Source organism: Cervus canadensis, chromosome 1 (genome assembly GCF_019320065.1).
Source record: "Cervus canadensis isolate Bull #8, Minnesota chromosome 1, ASM1932006v1, whole genome shotgun sequence".
In the NCBI taxonomy this organism is placed as follows: domain Eukaryota; kingdom Metazoa; phylum Chordata; class Mammalia; order Artiodactyla; family Cervidae; genus Cervus; species Cervus canadensis.
Window position 1 is genome coordinate 23,969,798 of NC_057386.1, and position 15,673 is coordinate 23,985,470.

At 47.0% G+C, this 15,673-nt stretch overlaps 1 protein-coding gene across 2 annotated transcripts in view; it reads right to left on the reverse strand.

Annotated features, from left to right (window-relative positions):
• Window positions 1-15,673, reverse strand: part of FAM117A (family with sequence similarity 117 member A) — a 42,625-nt gene that overhangs the window by 12,341 nt on the left and 14,611 nt on the right. Inside the window, exon 2 of one of the 2 annotated variants that reach the window (XM_043470919.1) lies at window positions 5,400-5,569. In XM_043470919.1, coding sequence (XP_043326854.1) covers window positions 5,400-5,569 — 170 coding nt within the window. Of the gene's footprint in view, window positions 1-5,399; window positions 5,595-15,673 lie in introns of both variants that reach the window. The other variant, XM_043470927.1, reaches the window with a different exon arrangement.

Here is a 15,673-nt window from a genome sequence, read left to right on the forward strand (position 1 = left end):
GTCTGGCAGGTTTGTGAACGATAAGGAGATCGGTGTGGCTGGGATAGAGTGAGCAAGGGGCAAAGTAGTAGGCGACATCAGTAGGTGTGATAGATTGAAAATGGCCCCCCAAAGAAATCAGGTCCTAATCCCTGGGACCTGTTACTATTACCTTATATGAGAAAGTGTTTGCAGATACAATTAAGTTAAGGCTCTTGAGATGGGAAGTTTACCCTGGTGGGCCCTAATGCCATTAAAAGTGTTCTTGTAAGAGGGGAACAGAGACACTCACAGAAGATGTGACCCTGTGACTCACAGAAGAAGATGTGATCATGGAGGCAGACAGTGGAGTGATGTGGCCACAAGCCAAAGAATGCCGGCAGCCACCAGAAGCTGGAAGATGCAAGGAAGGGGTCTCCCAGATAGCCTCCAAAGAAGAGTATAGCCCAGCCAACACCGTGATCTTGGCCCAGTGGAATGAAATTCAGACTTTTGACTTTCAGAACTATGACAATAAACTGCCATCATTTTAAGCCACTAAGTTTGAGGTAATTTTTACATCAGCCTCAGGAACCTAATACAGTAGGTTACCCTGTGTTTGAAGCCGCTTACACACTGCCCTTGAGTATTCTTCAGGCAGGTATGTGCACAGGTGTGGGCTTTGGCCACTCCAACTGAACTGGGAGCATCAAGAGAGGGACCATGTCTGTGCCTTATTTCCAATGTTCCTGGGTAGACAGGCTCCTCCTCTTGAGTCTCACCCCAGACATCTGGTCCAAGGTCTCCTTGGAGCACAGAAAAGTCAAGGCTAAGGAAGGCTACTCTTCAAAGAGCGACCCTTTATGGCACAACAGGGGTCAAGCCAGGCTGTGTGACAGCACCATAAGTAGTTGTTCCAGATGGTCTTCTGGAAGCAGGATAAAGCTTGAGCTCAGCAGGCCAGTCGTGTTTGTCAAAGGGACTCACACACTGGAACAGATTTATTTTAACACCCTGGCCTTGGGGAGCAGCTGAGAGAGAAGCAGGGCTACTTACTGGTCATGAGTGGCATCAGCCAACTATGCAGATGATGCTCGGATTATGCAAAACTGATGTGGGTTAGACCAAGGAAGCGTTGCCTGGGACTCTGAAGTCTTGGAGCAACATGTGGGAAAACTGGGTTAGGGTGAAGACAGCTTTCCAAACAGCAGCCTGATCTAACAAGAGGGCAGGGGTGAGATGGAGCCAAAACCCCTCAAACTGGAACCTCTTTCTCTGCCCCACAGCCAACTAAACTTCTGTCCAGATTCTGGGACAGGAAGAGTCCTGGTCCTCGCTCTCTCCAGTGACCTCAGCTGGGCTCTGAGGACATAACCTAGTGTGTACCTACTATGCGGATGTGCAGAGCAGCATGGTGCCTGACCTAGTATAGATGCTCAGTAACTACATGGCGAGCTGAAATTCAGCAGGGAATCAACCATTTGGGACTCTGGCCAGAAAAAGAGGCAGGGAGGGCTCTGAGGATGGTTGGCCAGCCAGCACCAAGAACTCTAGCTGCAGAGTTAAGAGTTCTGTCTGGTCTCACAGTGTCTGCAACCCTCAAATTTTCCATCATGGACCCATTTTCAAATATTCTGAGCTGCCATCAAACCATATACTGAACAACTGGTTCTGCTCACCAGTTTGGGAAACAGGCATTGTGCCCAGACCCTCACAACCACAAAAAAAGGCCCGTGATGAGCAGACTGAGTTGTGTGTCATCACCAAATGCTGAGGCACTGTGTTGGGAAAAAGAGAAGGACAGCACAGAGGTCAGGAAAGTCATAGAAAGGGAAAACAAAGGGAAAAAACAGGCTTTCTAAACAAAGCCTGCCACCTCTGCCCTGCTAGTCAAGGACTTAATCTAATTTTTTCCCCCAAAGGTAACTCAGACCTAAAGGGAGAAAAAAGGTCTATCATCGGGGCATTTCCCCACCTCACCTGGAGCCTGAAGAGGAAACGGGGCTAGGGATGAGCAGGATGGGGCCAGTCGAACAGGCACCCAGGGTTGCATCTGTCTGCAGGATGAGAACACCAGTGGCTCCAACAGTCATCCCACTGTGGTAAGACCACTTCCTCCCTTCAGAAGACTCCCAGAAAGAAGGGAGGGGGCGACTGCCACCACTAGAATGTGCTGCCACCACCCACCCAGGCCCAGCGCTGGGAGGGACTGGCCACAGCACTTGGTGGCCAGCTCTGAGTGACCAGCTGACCTGTGGGAGGGCAGACTGACCTGGACAATCCTGGTACAGTTTTCCGAGACAGAAAGACACCTCCAGATGATGGTGACACCACAGAGGAACCTTCCTAGTCCTCACTGACTGTGCCTTTTGTGTCCAGCACCCACTGCACCCAAGTTCTTCCTTACACCCACCATGCTGACCTCTGGGAGATCTGGTCCTCTTGCTCCTGATGCACACCCTGGTTCAGAACATGAGCAGCTCCAAAGCCCTCCTTCCCAGATGACCACATTCACACCCCCTTAGAAGAACCAAATAAGGTCCACCCACCTCTCTTCCTCACTTGCCCCAAATATCTGGGTAAGCTAGCTCTCTACATCAGACAAGTTGCCTGGGAACCACCCATGCTTCCTTTATGCTTTCCTAAGGGCTTAAAACATAGCTAAGCCCAAGGAGAGAATACTGGGACTGTTTGCAACCTGCTACCTTCAAGAACTGAGAACTTTAACTCCATCTTCTGCCTTGGGAGAAGCCTTGAGGACAGTGTGTTCTCATGTGAAACTTGTAGGGCTCTTGCCCGCTCCAGGGGTTTGGAGAGGGGAGCTGAGCTGCTCGGCCTACCCCATGACTGTGGCTGCTGTCCTCATTGCGAGTCCTGCCCCAGGAGCGCCAGGGTGATGAGGTCTTCAAACACACAGTCTGGTGGCTGGCTGGAGGGATGCATGAGGAGGGGTGGAGGCAGGGGTCAGCGGCACAACTAATAGAGCAGAAGAGAGGGCCTTCCAGATGTGGTGGAAGTAATACCCTGGTGTGGCTAGAAGACAGCACAGGAGGTGGGGGAGGGGTGGGCTGTCCCCCCTCAAGCTTAAAGGAATTAGGAAAAGGTGCTGGCATCATCTATTTTTAGCAACTGCTGCAGTCCATGGGGTCACAAAGAGTCGGACTGAACTGAACTGAAAGCTTCCAAGAATTTTGGTAGGTCTGGCCTCGCTACTTTCCCTCCACTCTTCACTATACCCCTTGTATCTCCCCCATCTCCAGTCCTTTCTAGGTGATGTAGCTGTGCTCTGTAGGGAAGGAGTACCAGTTACTTTGGGAGATGTCAGGAGAGGCTTGGGTTCCTGGTGTAACCCCAGTGTTGAAGAAGGTAGCTTGTGCCAGGCCAGGGTGCTTAAGCAGGAATTTGAATGGAGCCCAAAACCTAGAAGCAGAAAACTCCCAGAAGGCCAGGAATGAAAGACGGGCCGAGCACATACTTGGGTTTGGATGCCTATGTTGATCAGAATTCTCCCACCTCCTCACTGCAGCCACAATATTGACAGGTTGCTAAGAGTTCCTCGAGGGCTGGAGCCGATCCCAGGGAAAGAGGAAAGCTGCAAAGCTCAGCCTTGCCAGACCCATGGAGGCGCATCGCTGACCTCTGTCTCGCTGTGGCAAGAAGCCCAGACTTGTTATATAAAAGATCTGGCCTGCAGCTGGAGCCTGAGCAAAAACACACAGCCTAGAGCCCATGCCTCTAAATCCGGCCAGGGAACATCTGAGGCCAACCCTGCTCTGAGTTGACAAAGAGAACGCCATCTGAGGAGTGGGATGGAGGCTTCCTAGAAGGCGGAGAGCAGGAAATGACAGAGATGGGGATTCAGGGATAGATGGGGTGCATGGAAGCCTGCTGTCTGATGAAGCGGGTGTAATCATGAGCACATCTGAAGCAACCTCAAGTCCTGCTCCTCCAGGAAGCCCTCCATGACTAGACACGTTACTTGGACTAACCATTCTCTCAAAAGAGAAAGGGATGTGTGCTCCAGGCCTGTGATGGGGAAGCATAACCTAAACTACTTGCCCTTTTCAGGGGACACAGGGAACAACAGTGTCCAGGGCTCCTGGAAAGTAGGCCTATTTGAGCATGCTTTACAGTCTGTTCCTAGATCTAAAAAGGGCCATCGATTTTAACTGCAAACTTTTGTTGCTCCAAGGTGGCATATTCCTGTGAGAATGTCCCTCCTGTAAACTGTGCCAGACACTTGGCCCCATCTCATCCCTTGGCTCCCAGTTTACTGGCCTTCATGGAACTGGCATCCAGACTTACCAAGGCCAAACCTTGTTCTCATTTCCTTGTTCTTCACTCTAACATGCCAAGAACAGCACTGGGCATTCAAACATTCACTAATAACATTTGAAAATGGATCTCATTTAAAAAATAAATAAAAGGGACTGATGAGATGTGCTCAACAGAGGAGACAGGGGAAGTGAGCACACAAAAGCCTTTCCCACTTGGCCAGCACCCCACCTCCGATCAGGCGGGATGGGCACACTCCAGCGACTGCAAAGGAAGAGCAACTGGCCCAGCATCCCCCAGGACGCGGGCTGCCTCGCCTCTGAGCCTGTGTTCTCCCCACCCTGTTTCCTCTTTCCTGAGAACAACTCATTTGTCCTGAAGTTGAACAGGAATGGGCTTAAACTGCATCAAAGGGAGAAGATTTGATTCTTAAAAACTTAACCGCTGAGAATGTCAAAGTCCTCAGTCAGACGAAGAAATATCTCTGTATAATTTCACACATGAGACAACTTCTTGCTCAGGCTAATACTACTTTATTCAAAAACTGACCAATGAACCAGATGATTGTGGAGATTCCTTCTAAGTTTAGGATTCTTAATGAAAAGAAAAACACCCTGAAGAGAGGACCTGGGCTCCAGAGGACTCAAATGGGTCCCCTAAAATCCCAGATAGGGCTGCTGACTGAGGATCAACTCTCCATTATCTGAGAACTTTCCACTCCTGTTGCTCCAGTAGGATATATCCTGGCTCAACACACATTGTGGCCACCTCTTCCAGTTGTCTGGGGAATGCATACTGAGCTGAATGTTGGCTTGTTTTAGCAAGGTAAATCTCATTTATTAAAATCTAGAATAAATTCCAAAATCAACTCTTGTATATCTACACATGAATACTCAAAGACAAATGGTTTGCCAAATTGGCTTCTTTCTCCCAACAGGTGGAATGCAAACTCATTCTCAGGTAAATTTACAAAGAGAACCAAGCTGGTAAACATGAGATGATGAAAAATTATATGTATATAGCTTTTCATGTATAGTGAATATGTATAGCTGAAACCGAGGACAAGTCATGTCAATGACTGAGGGTTGATAAGTAGACCCAAGACCTTCTCAGTCACCCCACCACCCCATCCTTACCCCTCACCCCATTAGAGAGAGCTTCGTTACCTGGGTGGCCTTGTCGTTGGTACAGCAGGTGAAGGCCCCATCAGTATCTCGTGGCCACTGGCCCAGAAGGTAGGAGCTGAGGATGGTGTCCAAGGAGAATGTACGTCGGACCTGGGGTGGCTGAGGCCTACACACTGGTTTTTCTGGGGCCACAGAACATGGGACGCTGGCTGGAAGAGAGCACAGCCCGAACACCTAGAGGTCAGCATGGAAGAAGCAGACGTGGTAATCGACCATCTCTCTTTTAGGAAGCCTGGCTGAACTGCTGCATCTTCACTCACTTCCCTCCTACAGGAATCCGAAGCAGCCCTTAAAAGCACATACAGCTTGACCAAAGCTCTCCTGACTTAACCAGCTGGTCTTTGTCACTGGAAACAATTTACACCATGTCCCTCTCAATGAGGGATTACTTTATATATGTCCTCTTTCTCCTGTTCCTAATGGACTACGAACTGTGAACTCCAGGTCTCCACACTGAGTTTCCTGAGAGAGGTCTGTTTCCCATCAATAAAAAAAGAACTGGATTGCTGGAAGTGGACAAAAACCAAGTTTTCCTTCATCTTTTGTTTTCTGCCTTATTCTCCCTTGCATTTCTGATTGCAGGGCTCCTATGCACAAAATCAACCCGATTAACTGAAGGACACTTCCTACTTCCTTCAAGACCATTAGCTCTGGGGAACCTAGGTGACTGAGACAAACAGAATGATGTAACTACTTTCATCTATCCAGGATCCAGGAGAATATCCCAGTCTTTTGGTTCTCTCCTCTGTCTCTGACCCCTGGCTAAATAGAACAAAAATAAATTACAGAACAAAAAAACAATCATAAGCCCACTCATTTTATTTTTACCTTGATTAAATCTTTCTGGGAGAAGGTAAAAGTTGAAACTGTTGATAAAATCTAAGAGTTGTAGAATCATCTGTAACTTTCAGTTATCTGAGTTGACTATGTTTCCCACAACCATATTCAAAACACACTACGGCCTTAAGCTCTGTAAAATTCTTCCCTTTAAACAAAGCAAAATGCTTTCATATCTGTACTAATCTCTTGATAATTCATGTGTGCATTAATCACAGCAAAAGGAACTGGGTACTGTAGATATAAATAAACTTGAAGAGCTTTATATTAAGAAGACACTAACAGGTTGGCAGTTCCTCAAAAAGTTAAATAAAGAATTACCATACAATCCAGCAATTCCACTTCTAGTATATATACAAAAGAATTGAAAGGGGGGTTTCAAAGAGATATTTGTAAACCCACGTTCATAGCAGCACTACTCACAACAGCCAAGAGGTAGAAATAACCAAGTGTCCACTGGCAGATGAATGGATAAACACAGTGTGTTCTACATATACAAGAGTCTCAGAAAGGAATGAGGTTCTGATACCTGCTATACCATGAATGAAACTTCAAAACATTATGCTATGTGAAAAAAAAACCCAACACAAAAGAACAAATATTACATGATTCCATTTAAATGAGGTACCTAGGATAGGCAAATTCATAGGGACAGAAAAGAGAACAATTACCAGGGGCTTAGCAGGAGAAGGGAATGGAGTAGTATTATTTAATGGGCACAGACTTTCTGCTCCCAGGTGGAGCTAGTGGTAAAGAACCTGCCTGCCAATAAAAGGGACATAAGAGACACTGGTTCAAATCCTAGACTGGGAAGATCCCCTGGAAGAAGGCATGGCAACCCACTCCAGTATTCTTGCCTGGAAATCCCATAGACAGAGAAGCCTGGCGGCTATAGTCCACAGGGTTACAAAGAGTTGGACATGCTTGAAGCAACTGAGCAGGCATGCACCAGTTTCTGCTTGGGGAGATGAAAATGTTCTGGAAATGGACAGCGGTGATCATCACACAACATTGTGAGTGTACTTAATGCCACTGATTCATAAACTTAAAATGGTTAAGTGGTAAATTTTATGTTACGTGTGTCATGTGTGTGCGACTCTGTGACCCCACCAGGCTCCTCTGTCCATGGGATTTTTCCAGACAAGAATACTGGAGTGTGTTGCAATTTCCTCCTCCAGGGGATCTTCCTGGTCCAGGATTGAACCTGCGAGTCCTGAGTCTTCTGCATTGGCAGGTGGATTCTTTACCACTGAACCACATGGGAAGCCCCTGTGTCTGTTTTATCACAATAGAAAAAAGAGAAACACTAGTAATTATATCTACCTTCTCCAAATCCATTTAAATATTTACACACATTTTACTGTGTGAAATGTATTACATGACACAGTAATCAATATGAAATGTTTTAATGATATTCTTCTTTGTTCTACCCATTTCACATATTCACTTCCGAGTATGAACAATCCACATATCTTGTCATTTTTAATACAGTGTATTAAAAAAGCAAAGACACCACTTTGCCAACAAAGGTCTGTATAGTCAAAGCTATAGTTTTTCTAGTAGTCATGTATTTCTAGTAGTCATGTATGGATGTGAGAGTTGGACCATAAAGAAGGCTGAGCATCAAAGAACTGATGCCTTCAAACTGTGGTCCTCGAGAAGACTTGAGAGTCCCATGGACTGCAAGGAGATCAAACCAGGAAATCAACCCTGAATATTCATTGGAAGGACTGATGCTGAAGCTGAAGCTCCAATATTTTGGCAACCTAGTGGGAAGAGCTGACTCACTGGAAAAGACCTTGATGATCTTTCCCTCAATCTGGGAAAGAGTGAGGGCAGAAGGGGGCAGATGATGATGAGATGGTTAGATATCATCACCGACTCAATGGACATGAATCTGAGCAAACTCCAGGAGACAGTGAAGGACAGGAAGCCTGGTGTGCTGCAATCCATGGGGTTGCAAAGAGTTGGACACAATTTAGCAACTGAACAACATTTTACCAAGTTGATATACAGTAGTTTGCTTAGCCACTCCCATATTAGTAGATGTTTGAGAGGTTCCCCTCAATTTGAATATCATAAATATTATTGCATGGACAACTTTTGGTCTCAGGTTTTGTCTAATTCCTACAGTTCTAGATCATTTCCCTCAGCTATCATATATGTGCTCATTTAAAACAAATTAAAAATGACATAAAAATGTGGGAACTTCCCTGGTGATCCAGCGGACTCCATGCTTTCACTGCTGTGAGCCCAGGTTCTCAGAGAACTAAGATTATGGAAGTCACATGGCACAGTCAAAAGATAAATTAAAAAAAAAAAAATAGTGCAAAGAAACATGTAAACAAACAAGAAAAAAACTTCAAATCTCAACACCCAGAGATCAGTTCAGTTCAGTTCAGTCGTTCAGTCGTGTCCGACTCTTTGCAACCCCATGGTCCGCAGCACGCCAGGTCTCCCTGTCCATCACCAACTCCCGGAGTCCACCCAAACCCATGTCCATCAAGTCGGTGATGCCATCCAACCATCTCATCCTCTGTTGTCCCCTTCTCCTCCTGCCCTCAATCTTTCCCAGCATCAGGGTCTTTTCAAATGAGTCAGTTCTTTGCATCAGGTGGCCAAAGGATTGGAGTTTCAGCTTCAACATCAGTCCTTCCAATGAACACCCAGGTCTGATCTCCTTTAGGATGGACTGGTTGGATCTCCTTGCAGTCCAAGGGACTCTCAAGGATCTTCTCCAACACCACAGTTCAAAAGCATCAATTCTTCAGTGCTCAGCTTCATTGATAATACTATGAAATATACATCCTTGGGGGCCTTGCCTTCTGTGTGTTGTGTGTGTACATATATTTCAAAATAAAAAATGGGATTACACTGTACATATTATTTTGCAGTGTTTTCACCTTATAAACACCTTTCCAAATCTATAGTGACCTCAACACATCATTTTAAATGACCTTAACACTTTTTTTTTTTTTTGACCTTAACACTCTTAAAACTCTTCAAGGCTTTCTTTCAAAGATGGTACTCAAAGGCCTCGTGTTCTGATCCCACTTACCTTTTCTTTACGCATAACTACTCTTCAAGGTATTTTATGTCCCAGACAAACTACACTGTATACCATTTCCCACCTGTGACTTGGGCCTGCCCTCCTCTGAGGTTTTGCACATGTGCTCAGGGCTAAAATCTGACCCATCCATCAGGGCCAGCCTAACCATCTCCACCTTGACAGAGCCTCCTGGGTCCCCTGGAAGGAATGTCTCAGGATTTTCTGATTTTCCTCAGTACTCTGTACTCTTCCTTCTTTCTTTTCTGTCTAGGCTGCTCTGTGCAGCATGCAGAATCTTAATTCCCTGACCAGATCCAACTCATGCCCTCTGCAGTAGAAGCACAGAATCTTAACTGCTGGACCCCCAGGGAAGCCCTTGCTGTGTCCTCTTCTAGTACTTCGCAGCCTCTCTCGGATGACAAGTATTTGTAACTCCCAGATAATATTTGTAACTCCCAGTGGCCAAGGGCTATGCCTAATTTATCTTTGAACCCCACACAGCATCTAGAGCATAGGGCTGAACACTGGCAGATACATTAAGTATTTGCACAAAATCAAAAACCTGTTACTATAAGGGTGAGCCTGCTCTAATTACACCTGGATTCCAAGAGTGTCCACCTTGCATATCCATGCTCACCCTGCTCCCTGTGAGTAAATCCCCCAGAGTCGCTTGTCCCTTTCCTCTGAGGCTCAGGGAGGCCCAATGTCTTTCCCCTCTTCTTGGCACCTGTTGCTCAGTAAGTTAGTGACAGGCATGCTAGGTTCAAGCCCCATCTGCATCTCCTACAGCATTTCAACCACTTGTTTTTCTGTCCTTGGTTTAAGATCAGAAGATGGCAATCCAGATATTTCTGGGAGCTTGTGACCCATGCTGACAGCCTGGCCAGACACCAAAATGCTATCCTGTGGTTCTCCCAAACTGTCTCTAAGAGTCCATGGAGAGGTAGGGGTTCTGGAGGGCAAGTTTACAAGATTACATGACAGAGAAGCAAAGAGCAGGTGGGAAGCAGATGAGCCAGAGACTGGCATAGAGGCCAGAACACCATGATCCTAACAGCCGCTTCACTGCTGTTGGAAGGAAGGGGGCTGTGGCTCCAGGGGTGAGAAAAAGCTCTGGGGAGAAAGATTTCTTGGAGACACCTCTCCCAGCCCCTCAGCAGAATTTGTTGCAAAAACCTCCTTTAGAATTTTTCCATTCTGAGGCTTTAAGTATACCCCCATTTACAAAATACTTTCAAGTTTTACCCCAAAGTACTTGTGTGGGTACAGTCTTTTGTTTTCCTAAAAGGGATTCCAGAAAGATTGATAAGGAAAACAAGGCACAGAGAAGTCCAGTCTCACATTGGACTTGGTCGCCCAGTGAGTGAGGAGCAGTCATACATTCAAACCCAACCCTCCTTCTTCCTACATCAGCTTACGGGGGCTCTGGGCCTTCACGTATCAGTAATGCCCTCGAGGGTGTGGGACACCTGCCTACACACGTGAAGGAAGGAGCGCCTGGCAGCTCCTCAGGGAGGGGAGTGAGGAAGGAGACTGCGGGCCTGATCAGGATGTCTATTTTTTTTTTTGCGGGGGTTGGGGAAGGCAGATGGTTGGTTGGTTTTCTGGAGAAGGTTTTGAAACCTGGAAGAAAGTCTAGTATCCCCAGGGATGTCTGAAACCATGCCTGTCTTACACGGTGCCCATGGATACCCTTCACAGCCTACCCCATTGCTGAACTACAGGGGTCCACTCTCAAGGGCAGTAACCAGAGGCTACATTACTCCCCAGCACCCCCAGGGCTGGGGAGGGCCCAAGATCCTGGAATTTGCTGTAAGACACCAACCACCCATTTTGGTCAATTCTACATGCCCTCCAGTCATTTCTGACCAAAGTTATTCACAAAGACTCTCAGGGTTTCGGCCATTCTGACTTGCTCCTCCACACACACACACACACCCCCCAAAAAGAAAGGAAAATCACCAAAAATGATTAAGGGCAAAACCAAGGTGTCACATTCCCCCCCAGATGCAACACAAACCAAAGCCGAAGTCAGACACTGGCATGTTCTGTGCTGTCCTCAAAGGGGCCACGGGCTGGTGGGGCATGGCCCCAACATATCTGGAAGGGACTTGGGTGCAAGCGATCTGGTTCTGATCTCAGCTCGGCCCTCACTGTGATGTGACTGCAGCCCACACCATGCACCCTTCATCCCTCACCAGACCTGCTCTTCCATCGTCGACAGGAGCACAGTCCTGGCTTGTTATCTCTTAGGGAAGCAGCGCTCCCCAACTTTTTTGGCACCAGGGACCAATTTCATGGAAGACCATTTCTCCACGGACCTGGAGTAGAGGGGATGGTTTCAGGATATTTCAAGCACATTACATTTATTGTGTACTTTGTTTCTAATCTAATGCTGCCGCTGATCTGAGACTAGGTACCGGTCAGACCCCTGCTGCAAAGAACAGAAGATGAGAGGCAAAAGAATTTCAAGTCTTTGTTAGATAGGTTACATCAAACCAATTGTTGTCAGTTAACTCTTCCCCACGCTGTGATCTTTTAGGACTGAAGGTGGGAGTGGAGAGTATGGGAGAGGAGACACGCAGGGTGAGTTCCAGCCACCAACGTCCCCTGGGAAGGAAGGGGACAGCTTAGAGTCAGAGCCTTTTCCTTCCCTAGTGTTGGTCTAACCCAGGCCGGACAGCATCCAGACAGAATAGTGCAGGGGAAACAGCCACTGGGAGGCGTAGGCATCAGCGGCTTGGTCAGACTGGCATGTCCCCTGAGTGACTGCAAATGGAGCTCCTGGGCTCTCCCTCCCTCATGGGTACACCGGAAAGACCTGGGGATGGGGTTGTGCCCTGCAATTGTGTGATTATGGTTAAAGGAGAAGCGTTGAGAAGTCACAAAGAACGGTTGCTTGTGGTCGGAAAATGGACTGGTTTCATTTCTGGAAAGTACCCTCTCAGATTTGGGAAACAGGGGGAGAGAAACAGGACAATTGGCTGCCCTGTCTGAGAAGAGCCGCCCCTATCACGACAGGCCAAGACAAAGCAACAGGCTGCTGGGGCACTGGCTGGGTGGCTGCAGGAGGGTGGGGTGTCCTGTTTACAGTGCTGTGGGTATTATCGGCCCATCGCATGCAGCAGCCTCCACAGCCCAACCACCTGGCGAAGCTCCCTGGCACAGAGCCAGGCTGTTTCACCATGCAGCTGAGCAGTGGCGGATGCTTTGGTTCTTGGGCAACAGCAAATGGGAAAAACAAAACAGCACACACCGGAGATAAGAAGCCTTAGGTGCTATCTTCCGGAGCCACTTGGCCCTGTCTCCCAACTGCTGCCTGTGTATGGCTTTGGGGAGGGGGCCTCTGAGTGGAGAGAACCGGCGGTCCAGTGTCTGTGCTTTGGGGAACAGTGAATAGGACGGAAACACATGAACAGCTGACGAGGGGCCAGGCACACCACAGCAGACTGATCGATTCCTTCAGTAGCAGATTCTAAGTGCCCATCATGAGCCAGCAGTGGTGACACAGGAGGAGCAGGACAAGAGGCTTCTGACCAGGCTGAAGTGGGGGCAGCCAATATAATCCCTAAGGGCCAGGCTGCCAGCTCAGCCTCTGGGGTTCCTCCAGCCACTGACTCTCCAGAAGGACCTCATATCCCTGGCTGGAAATCAGCTCAGGCCTGACCACACCAGCAAACCCCCACCCCAAGAACCCAACAGAGAAGGGCAACAGCTCTTAGGAGGAGGGGTCAGGGCAGGAGGAAGGCAGCAGATGACACAGGAAGTGAGGCATCCGTGGCTGCCCTTCTCAACTTGGCCAGAGCTAGACTGCAGGGTGGAGGCTTAGCAGCTTACAAGGAGAGAACATCCCCTGACCAAAGGGTCCTGGCTGAGCAGCTATGGGGCTACTTCCCTTATTTTACTATCTTTTGGGCAACGCAGGAGAGAGAAGCCTGGGAAGTAAGATGAGGCTACTCTCCATCCATCCTCCAGACTCACTCCGTGAGTCTGAGTAACCCCAAAATATCCAAGAAGGACTACAGCAGTAAGAATAGAGACAGCCAATGAGATTTCACATGTGGCAAAACTCAGCAACTGGCAGGTTCAACAAACAAGTTATTAGTCGCTTTCTCATGATGCTGAGGTTTGAACCATTAGCACTAGTCTTCTCGCCTCCCCTCTTTAAGAGAAAAAATTTTCATTATAACAGAAGCTGTAAATATATTAAAGGAAATTTTAAAAATGCAGATTAGCGAAACTGAAAATAAAAATGATGCATGCCACCACTCAGAAATCACTACTGAGCAATCCTTCCTGGTCTCGGGGCACATACGTAGGCATATATATATATATTTTTAAATGAGATCCTATTACACATGTTTTTCTAACAATATGCTTTTTTCAGTCACTGATCTTCACTTCGGGAGCAGGCAGAGGCAGGGCCGCCCAGGAGGCTGAGGCAGGCAGCCGGTTGCACACTGGGGGAGCAGGCCCTGTCCTGTCTCCTAGCTGTGATGCAGCACTTTTGTTGGGGGTAGGGGGAAGGAGGAATGCTAATCTGGAGGGGAGCAAAGTAAAACAGCGATTCAGAGTTTCTAAACATTTCCCCAATACCAGATTTGCAGTAATTAGGGGAAGTTCCTTCTCGCAGCTTCATAGGGATTACTTTTCCATTTTAGTATGTGTGTTGGGATTAAGCAGTGCAGGCAGTCTTCTGAGCTGCTTGTGGTCCCGCGCCGCTTAACTGCTTAACTCAGGGACATGTGGGTTTTGGAGGGAAGTTGTGGTCAAACCGAAATCCCCAATATGACTGTACAGGAGTTAGAGGCCCTCCTTGGAAAGCCCAAGGAGACCCCATCCACCCCAGCTGGGAAAATTAAACCCGGAGCTTTAAACACTTCTTTCAACACTAAGCAATAGCTCATTTCAACCATAACAGGGAGAAGAAACTAAAGAAATGAGATTAAAAAGAAAGAAGAAAAAAAAAAAGAGTAACAGCACATGTCCCTTACCAAGAAGGCTTAACTAAAGAGAAAAAAAATGAAAAACTTCAGCCAAGACCTCAATACTGACTCTGTACTTAATACTCCCTCCATATCTAAGTGTGTAGCTCAGGTGAAAGCATTTCTTGCTGTGTGTCTGACTCCCCAGGATGCAGACCACGCCTACAGGTGGCTGGAGAGAAGGGTTAGGAGAAACTCTTTGGAGGTGTCACTGTGGGGAAAAAATAAGGAAGTCCCAGACTCTTCCTAGCAAGGAGGGAAAGGGTGAGTCGATGGGGTATGTGTGTACGTGTGTGTGCGCGCTCACAAAAAGAAGACAGCAGTTACTTAGATATTTGTTCAATTCTCAAGAAGCTGTAGTTAGAAGAAAAGGAAGTGGTGTGGACTTTTCACCTTTTATCTGAAGTCTCTGAAAAGGAGTTCTGTAGGATTTTCACCATTCTTAAAACAGGACAAAATACTAGCAGTTACTGATTGGAGCATGCTTTCTTTTGGGATCTAGTTGGCCTTTGTAAGAAGAGCATAAATAGCCATGGCCTAGCCTTTTCCCCCTAAAAACAATTCTCACACCTTGCTTATTTGGGAATGATGAATATCTGGAGTGCTAGAAACTCAAGAGGACATGCATAAACCTTCAGTATCTTCACTCCAGATGACAATCTGATTCCTATCAAGCAGAGAAGAAATCATGATGTCCAGTCAGTTCTTTAAAGACAAAAGAGGTGAAGGAAGAACCAGACGTTGGGGAGGTTCATCTATGGTAAATCCTGTGAGAGGACGACCGTGATGGGAACCCTACCCTGCTTTCTGTTCTGAATGTGTATGCCCCACATACTCTCAGGAATTCTCCAGGTGAGGGCCTGGGAACACCCTCATGCACACATTTCTCCAATGCCACAGAGCAACTTGAGACACAGGTCTTTTTTCCCCACAGAAGACTTTTCAAAGTTCATTTCCCCTCTTGTGTTTCATTGTCAGACTTAATTGTCATGACTGGCTGGATGCCTTGGTTCAGTCTGGAAGGGTTCTATTCCTTTCCCCTATTAGGAACCAGCACAATCAAACCTGTGTCTAGGGGAGAGTTCTACTCACTGGGCATGTGAGACAAAACTACAAAGAAGACAATTAAAAAAGGAGGGATCCAAAAAAATAAATAAATAAATAAAAAGGAGGGATCCCTTTTCTAGTGAGGACAGTTGGAAAGTGAGTGAAAGAAAAGGAAATAAGAATAGAATTACAGATAATGTTCAAATAGTCAAAATAATTTCTGCTTTGTAAACAAATCATGACTTATTTTTAGCTTCATCTAGCCTGCCTTCTCCCTAACCTCACGAACTGCCAGACAGCAACATATGTGTGAGCAGCTGATACTCAATTTACTA